Consider the following 8,502-nt stretch of genomic DNA (forward strand, 5'->3'; position numbering starts at 1 on the left):
CCCCCACTGTCCCTCCACCCACCCAGGCCCCCCATGTCCCCCCACTGTCCCTCCACCCACCCAGGCCCGCTCCATACACCCTGGGACTTCTTCCATTTACCTCAGGTTGAGCTGGGAAGCAGGGGAGGGTGACAGGGTCAGGGGGACATTAGTCTTCCCTGTTTTAGAGAGATCCTTGTTTCTCTAGTTTTGCTCATTTAGGAAAAATAATTATTTTCAAGAAAAGGTGGTTAGAAGAAGGCAGTGCGTCTCACAGATCTTTCTTCTGCCCGTGTTTACGAGGCCCCTTATGTGCTAAGTGCTGTGTGAAGGCTTCAGCCCCTGTGATGGACAGACAGCCGACCCCTGTGGTGGGTGGCTGTCCTGCCCTCCCCCCCCCCCCCCCCCAGCATTCTAGAGACCCTCGCAGGCTTGTCCGTCTGGGCTCTGTCTGCCTGGGCTGTCCGGGCATTCACCTCAAGTTTCCTGGCAGAGGAGGGCATCTGTGATCAGAAGTAGGGGGCCAGGCCGGGCAGGGAGGAGGCCTTCTCCCACGATTGCCTCCATTTGCTCATGCTCGTGGACTCCTCCTGGTTGCCCCGACTGAGGTGGACTGGAAACCACCAGGGGCAGGGGTGGGGGGAACCCTTGCCCTCCTCCCTCCTTCCCTGCAGGGCACTTCCTCCAGCGGCTTCCTCTGAAGACACCAGCGCTTCTGTCTCTCCTAGGGGCTACCAGGGGCTCACAAACCGCATAATGGCCTCCTTGCCCGAGGACGTGATAGTTTTTAACAAGCCTGTGAAGACCATTCACTGGAATGGGTCCTTCCGGGAAGCCTCTTCTCCTGGGGAGACGTGTCCGGTGTTGGTGGAGTGTGAGGACGGAGGCTGCTTCCCTGCACATCATGTCATTGTCACTGTGCCCTTAGGTAAAGCTGCTTTTCCCCACAGGTTTCCCTCTGGTCACCCATCCCAGGTGCCCCGGCCTCTGGCTGTCTCCCACCTCAGCTGGCTCTGTGGTGTTTGTTCGGCCGCTAAGTTCGTATTTTCATTGTAGTCCTGGACAGGATTATTCTAATGTGTTTTGTAGCAACTGCATGCTTTGGAATTGAGTTTCACAGTAAGAGAAAGCCCACGTGTTGCTTCTTCAGAGGTCATTTATGGACAGGTTGGGACTGCCTCCAGGGGTTCCCCAAACCCTGCTTTCTTGGACACGGCAAAGGGTGTGACAGCCAGGTCTCAGGTTCAGTCCTTGTATGATTGAGAAAGGAGTCAAGTATAGGGTTCCGTTTAATTCTAGATCTGACGCCCTAGACAGAAGCCATTGGTGGGAGTTGGAAATTCGACAAAGGATGGGAGTGGCTGGGAGCCACGCCGTGTCTGTGCTATCTCACTTACTCCCCACACTTAGTTGTCCAAGTTCACCAGCCTAGCAAAGCCAGAGCTGCTGTAAGATGAAGAGCCCCCCAGCCCGGTGGCTACAGCCTGCCCCCTGGGGTCCCTTCAGGACGCAGCTTGCTGACCACCTAGTCCTTTCTCCCACATGTGGAATCGTACTGGACATATTAGCATAGTCTTCGGCTGCTCCTCTCTTGCCAACCCTGTCTTTTTGGTCAATACAACTTGTGTCCGTGTTTCCAACTCAGCACATATAGATCCGTGACATGGGTTTTTCCCCCCACCAATGTCTGTGTTCATTCACTGCTGTGGTGTGTGCTGAGCCTCTGCTATAATCAGCAGGTGCATTACTGTGAATGTTGATATTGTTCACAAGGAGCCAGGACACCTGTCACATAGCCACATAGTTATTTCTTATTTGAAGATGTCATTACTCAATATTACTTAAAATCGGTGGAAGTTTAGGTTATTTTCACTTTTTCTGTTCTACGTAATGTTTCCCACGTGCATTTAAAAACACTTGTGTGGGACACCTGGGTGGTTCAGTTGGTTGAGCATCCAACTCCTGATTTCGGCTCAGGTCATGATCCCAGGGTTGTAGGATGGACCCCTGTGTCGGGCTCTGTGCTGAGTGTGGAGCCTGCTTGAGTCTCTCCTCTCTCTCTCTCTCTCTCTCTCTCTCTCTCTCTCTCTCTCTTCTCCTCTTTCTCTCCCTCTCCCTCCCTCCTCTCTCCATTCCTCCCTCTGTCCCTCTCCCCTATGCACGCACACACACACTCCCTCTCTCTCAAATAAAATTCCCAAACAAAACAAACAAAACACATGTGCGAACGTATCTGTGGCATGGATTGCAGTAGAGGAACTGCTGGGCAGACGGGGACTGTGGCGGAGGCCACGTGACCCCCCTGTGGATCTGCTTCCTGTTGGGCTGTTTGTCCTTTACTCACTGCCTTTCAAGATATCTCTGTCTTAAGGAGATTGGCTTGTGCTGCAGACATCTCACCTGGTTGTTTGACTCTGGGCAAGACATAATTTTTTGTCATGCAGATACTCTTTCTGTAGCTTCTGGATAAAGCCTGTTTGTTGTCTCCTCCAAACCAATCCACGTCAGCGTGGACTGTAGACATCGCGAGGTGGAAGGTTTAGAAGGGGAAACTGTCCTGAGAACGGTTCGGGGGTGTGCCAACGGCCCCTGCCTGACCAGCTGGCCACGGGGCCCTCTGTGTCCCTCCATGGTGGTGCTGCTCGCTGAGGCTGAGTCCAGAGATGGCCAGAGCCAGCCCGGCGTCTGGGAGCCCAGTTGAGCTGGGGCTGGTGTGGGTCCCTGGAGGCCTCTTCTCTGACTCCTCTGACGGGGGTCGGGGTGTGACTCTCGCCTCCAGGTTAAGAGATGTGGTGTAAGTTGGGTCCACTTATGAATTCCAGGTTTTCTTAAAGAACGTCTGGACACTTTCTTTGAGCCCCCGCTGCCCACCCAGAAGGCAGAAGCGATCAGGAAAATAGGCTTTGGGACCAACAATAAAATCTTCCTGGAGTTTGAGGAGCCCTTCTGGGAGCCAGACTGCCAGTTCATCCAGGTGGTGTGGGAAGACACGTCGCCCCTGCAGGACGGCGCCTCCGAGCTCCAGCACGTCTGGTTCAAGAAGCTTATTGGCTTTTTAGTCCTGCCTTCCTTTAAGTACGTATGCTTCTTGAGTTTCTCTGAGGAAGCTTCAGGTGTGAGCTCTGAAGGGGCTGGCTCGTTGGCCTTAGTTTGGTTGAGAATCAGCGGTGTGTTGGTTCACTGGGAGGTGTTTCTGGAGGATTTCTGGGTGGGATCCCAAGGGCAGCCAGAGCCTGATGACAGACACCAGGGGGCCAACCCTGCAGGGACAGACAGAAGCCTGCTGTGTGCAGCTTGTCGTATCTCTGGGCCTGGGGGCCTGGAATGTGCCCGTGGCCTGGCAGGAATGTTCCATCAGTAAGAAAGTATTTCCTGAAATCTCCAGGAAGCTGGGGCGTGTAGGGTTCAGGAGGAATTTGAAACATGGATGTGTCTGGAGCTGGAAGACAGTATTTAAACCTGTTGCAGTAATTGAGCAACATACCCTTACAAGTCATGGAATCAAAGACCCATCAGTAGCTAAATTGTGTGGCCCAGCCATAAAACATAAATAATGTGGCAACTCTGGACTCGGTGTTTACTCAGAAATAAGACCATGAATAATTTGGGGGGGGGGGCTGATTTTTCCAGCAAGATCAAAAGACGTGGTTAGTATGTTGTGGTCCAGTTTCCACACAGACGGGGTGGGATCGGGGACCATGGTCTGGGCCTGGAGGACAAAACACAGGCATGCCTGCCGGCATAGAGCATCCCCAGTGGTCATGAGAGTAGGATGTACGGGCTCCTCCAGCCTACGAGGGACCCTGCATGTCTCCTTTGCACTGAGGATGAAGCTGACTCCAGGGCTCAGAAATGTGGCCGTGGTTGTGTGGATGGGTGGTGGAGCGGTGGCTTGGGGGGCCCGGCCAGCTTCCCTACGCCTGGCTCTCTGGCCTATGCTCTGTGCTCAGGACATTGGTGGGGATGACAGTCCTGGGGACACGTCGTGGCTCTCACACTTTGTGGTCTCAGGAACCCCCTTTATACTCTTTAAAAGTATCGAAGATCCCAAAGAGCTTTTGTTTATATGGTTGTATCTGTGCATTTACCACATTAGAGATTAAAACTGAGAAGTTTAAAAATTGTTATTTTTAAATGGTAAGCCTATACCATGTTAACATAAATATCGTTTTTAAATGAAAAATAACTGTATTTCTTAAAAAAAATTTTAAAACATTTTATTTATTTTTGAAAGACAGAAAGAGAGAGTGAGCCGGGGAGGGGGAGAGAGAGAGAGAAAGGGAGACACAGAATCTGAAGCAGGCTCTAGGCTCTGAGTTGTCAGCATAGAGCCCGGTGCTGGGCTTGAACCCACGAACCGTGAGATCGTGACCCCAGGGAAAACAAGAGTCCATGCTTAATTGCCTGAGCCACCCAGGCGCCCTGTGAAACGAGGTCTGACCTCACAGAACCCTGGAGTTTGTGGCCCACACTTGCAGAACTGCCCGGCACAGGTGACTGTGGCCACAGCTGGCCGGTGGCCAGGCGTGTCAGGGGTGTGTCTCCCCACCAGGTCTGCCCACGTCCTTTGTGGGTTCATCGCTGGGCTGGAGTCCGAGTTTATGGAGACCCTGTCCGACGAGGAAGTGCTTCTGTCTCTGACCCAAGTGCTCCGCAGGGTGACAGGTACCGAGCACGCGTGCGGCCAGGGCACCACCTGGGCCCCTTGGTGAACTCTGTAGGGCAACCAGGGCACCAGCTGTGCAGAACTGAACTTGGAGCTGTGAGCCTCTAGGACAGTCCTCCCTTCTGTTAGTGGGGTCACTCGAGTGTTCATCTCTGAGGAACCGAAATGGCTTTGCCAACACTTTCCACTTCTTTTTTCTGTTTCCGGGGGTTCTGAGTTAAGCAAAGCGGGTAAGACAGAGACAGCCCTCTGATGAATACATTCGTGGCTTGGGTTTCGTTCCGGGTAGTTTCCTGACTTTCCAGCTGCGGGGTCTTAAATGGAAGAGCGGCCGGGGTCTTAAATGGAAGAGCGGCCGGGGCCAGGCGGCCCGCGGTGCAGGGGTAACACGTGTCTCTGGGTTCAGGAAACGCCGAGCTCCCCGCGCCCAGGAGCGTGCTGCGCTCGCGCTGGCACAGCGCCCCGTACACCAGGGGCTCCTACAGCTACGTGGCGGTGGGCAGCTCCGGGGACGACGTGGACCTGCTGGCGCAGCCCCTGCCTGCGGACGGCGCGGAGGCGCAGGTGAGGCGGCGGGTGGGCGGAGTCCGTGGGCTTCTTGAAATTATGAACTATTACGCATGTATTATTTTATCAGAATTCTACATGCGCATAGACTGAAGCATCAGAGAGTTCGGCAGTGCTGGCTAACAAAATAAAATAACATGAGATATAGCAGGCTGGTGGAGGGCCCGACACCCCCTTCCCAGCCTATTCTGGCGGAGTCTCCTCTCCAGGTTTATCACATCTCCAAATAACGCGTCTACCTGCCCCAAAGCATGCAGTCGTGGAACACTTGGAATGTGTGCGCAAGCAGGCGGAACCTTTGGGTCTCCATCTCCAACTTCCGAGCTGTCGGGTGGCGGCGGTCACTCACCCCCCTAACCCCCACCCCGTGATCATGAAGCGTGCCCCACAGTGACATCATTTTCCTGCACATATTTCCGTGTGCGTCTCTAAAGGATGAGGGACGCCCTCTGAAGATGTGTAACTATAACATCGTTATCGCAGTTACGAATTTACACTAATTCCTCCATATTGTCCAACACTGTTCAGTTTTCCATGTGCTTTATGATCTCTTTTCGGTTTGCTTGTTTGATAACGTTGCTCCTTGAATTTTCACTTTTAAGCATCACTGAATTCTCACTATGGCCGATAAGGTGTTAGCTCTCTTCACTCCTGTGCCCCCCAGCTCCCCATGTGTGCAGCAGTACTTTGGGTGAGGCCCTGTCCACCCCTGGGTGCAAGGAAGCTGCGGCTCCTTTTCCTGCCTCTTTGTAGATGTGAGCGTGTTTCTCAGTGTGAGTGTGTGCAGCGTGTATGTGAGCGTGAGAGAGAGTGTGCAGGCTCATTTTCTTTGCCTGGGTTCTGCTGTTTACATTGTCTCCCGCTTCCTTCCCTCGGGCCAGAGTCAGCTCCAGCCCCTTCAGGCACAGCTGTGGCCTGCCCCCCACCCACGCCCCGTGCCCATGCCCTACCTGCCCGGAGCCCACACCCTGCCTGCCTGCCCCCAGCCCCACCCTTACTGTGTTGGAGCATTTATTCCAGTAGCTTCCTGAGGAGGGGGTGCATGGAGGTAAATGTTTAGGGAAAGTTTGCAGGTGTGGAAATGTCTTTTTTCTACCCTTATACTTAGGTGGTCCAGTCCTGTCACTACAGAACCAACTACCCTAAAACCCACTGGTACAAAACAGACACTTTATTATGATGACAGATCCTATAGGTGGGCACAAGGGACCGTGTGTTTCTCCCATATGATGTCTGGGGTCTCAGCTGGGAAGACGACGTACGGGGATCACGCAGGGCTGGGGCGGGGGTCATCTGAGGCCTCTTCTCTTGCACAGCTGCCCTGGGCGGGGACCCTGACTGGAGTGCCTGCCCGTGGCCTGTGTGGCCCTGGCTTCCTCACAGCATGGCAGCCTCATGAGGCTGCCCACGTGGTGCCCACGACTCTTAGCACAGGTGTGCCCGGGAGCAGGACGCTGCTGGGTGCCAGACGGTGCGGCTGGGCCACACTCCACTGCCCAGCGCGGTCACACGCCTGCCCAGATTCCCGGGGCGGGACGCAGAGCCTACCTTTCAGTGGGAGGCGTCTCCAAAAACTCGTAGCCGTGTAAGAGCCACACACTGGGTGTAGACCCTAGTTCGAGAGTCACTGCCCTCAGGTGTGGAAGACATTCTCCGGTGCTGCAGTGGGGGAGTCCGGGGACATTCAGGTTCCTTTCTTTCCTACCTCCTAGGAAGCTTGGAAGAACATTAGGGCCCTGCTCTCACCAAGCACCTGCCCCACCCCCCCACACGCGGTCACTGACGCCACCCTGCACCTTGCCTCGCGCCACACGGAGCTTCCACCCTGCGACTGCTGTCAGCTGGGAGAGTCTCTTAGATTTGCTTTCTTCTCTCTGTTCTTTTTTCTTCTCTTTTTCTTGCTGAGATTTCTGTTGTTTGGATGCTGGACTGGTCCTCAAATTTTCTTATCTTTTTCCCTCCTAATTTCCATCTCTTTGGTTTGTCACTCTGCGTTTTGGGCGATGTTCTTAACATTGCATCGCAAATGGTCTGTTGAATTTTCCATTTTGCAGTAACATTTGGTTCCAGGCGTGTTTGCTCATGTTTCCGGATGTCTTGGGGCTCCGTGGGATTAGTGAAGAATACAGCCACGCCCTTGCCCCCAGCTCTGTGGCCACGGTGACAGTCGTGTGGCCACAGCCTGACTCCTGTGCCCCGTGTTAACCCCGGCTTCTCTTTCCAGGTCCTGTTTGCAGGGGAAGCCACACATCGGGCGTTTTACTCCACCACGCACGGGGCTCTGCTGTCTGGCTGGAGGGAGGCCGACCGGCTCATCGCTCTGTGGGACACCCAAGCGCAGCTGCCCGAGCCCCGGCTCTGAGCCCTGCTCCTTCCATTCCGAGCTGGGCTCTGCCCCTCCTGTGCCGGGGAGGCTGCCACCATCCTTCCTCTGACAGCGTCTGGCCTGGCCAAGATTTGGGGATATGAATGACAGCCTTCCTTTTTTTGGCGACTGGGGACAGCTCTCATTTCTCACGTGTATCATGGAGTCTGGTCAGGGCCGAGCTTGAGCTGAGTGCGAGGTCTTCCTGGAGAAGTGTGACGCAAGGCGCCAGCACTGCTGCTGAGGGCGTGCACATAAAGTGTGTTAAAGCCTCCGTGTGTCCTCATCCTTCCACCTCGGGGCTGCAGCATCTGTCGCTTCTGTCTTCGCCTGGTCCCAGGCTGGGGTCCCTGCAGGGCCCGGTGCCCCCTCCCCTGAGTTCCCTGGACTTTGGGTGCTGTGGTCACCCCTGGTCCCAGGCATCTCCTGGTGGCCCGAGCTCTCATTGCTGGTGCTCAGGACCGTGCTGACAAGATACCTTAGCAGACACCCATGGCCTGCTGGGCTGGGTGACGGCCAGGTGGAGGGAGCCATGAGTGCACGGGGCACCCCGTCCTGACTTGGGGCCAGAGGTTTTCTGGAGGAAGTGGATGAACAACAAGGCCTCACGAACGCAGAGGAGGGGGACAGCTGGTGTGTCAGGGTGAGTGGGAGCATGCCAGTGCAGTGGGCAGTGTTGGGGTGATAGTGTGGGGATGCCCTGGGTGTTCTGCTCAGCTGACCTCAGCTTCCCTTCCTCAAACTGTCCCAGCGAGGGGGTCGAAGTACCTCCATTTTCACAGCTGGGGAAAGCACAAAATACCTGGAGGTCGAGTTCAGTAATTGTCCAGTCTCATGACTGCCAGCGTAGAGCTTGGGCATCGTCCCAGGACAGGCCCTGAGGGGAGGCAGGTGTGGCTGGAGGGTGGCACTTTGGAGGAGGCCC

At 55.0% G+C, this 8,502-nt stretch overlaps 1 protein-coding gene across 1 annotated transcript in view; it reads left to right on the plus strand.

Moving 5' to 3' along the window:
* PAOX (polyamine oxidase) overlaps positions 1–7,929 on the plus strand; it is a 9,759-nt gene extending 1,830 nt beyond the window's left edge. Inside the window, exons 3-7 of the mRNA XM_049645939.1 lie at positions 708–907; positions 2,802–3,054; positions 4,532–4,644; positions 5,052–5,209; positions 7,437–7,929. Of these exons, the coding sequence (XP_049501896.1) occupies positions 708–907; positions 2,802–3,054; positions 4,532–4,644; positions 5,052–5,209; positions 7,437–7,574 (862 nt within the window). The 3' untranslated portion in view covers positions 7,575–7,929. The remainder of the gene's footprint in view (positions 1–707; positions 908–2,801; positions 3,055–4,531; positions 4,645–5,051; positions 5,210–7,436) is intronic.
* Positions 7,930–8,502: the final 573 nt, after the last annotated feature.

This window comes from Panthera uncia, chromosome D2, assembly GCF_023721935.1.
Source record: "Panthera uncia isolate 11264 chromosome D2, Puncia_PCG_1.0, whole genome shotgun sequence".
In the NCBI taxonomy this organism is placed as follows: Eukaryota; Metazoa; Chordata; class Mammalia; order Carnivora; family Felidae; genus Panthera; species Panthera uncia.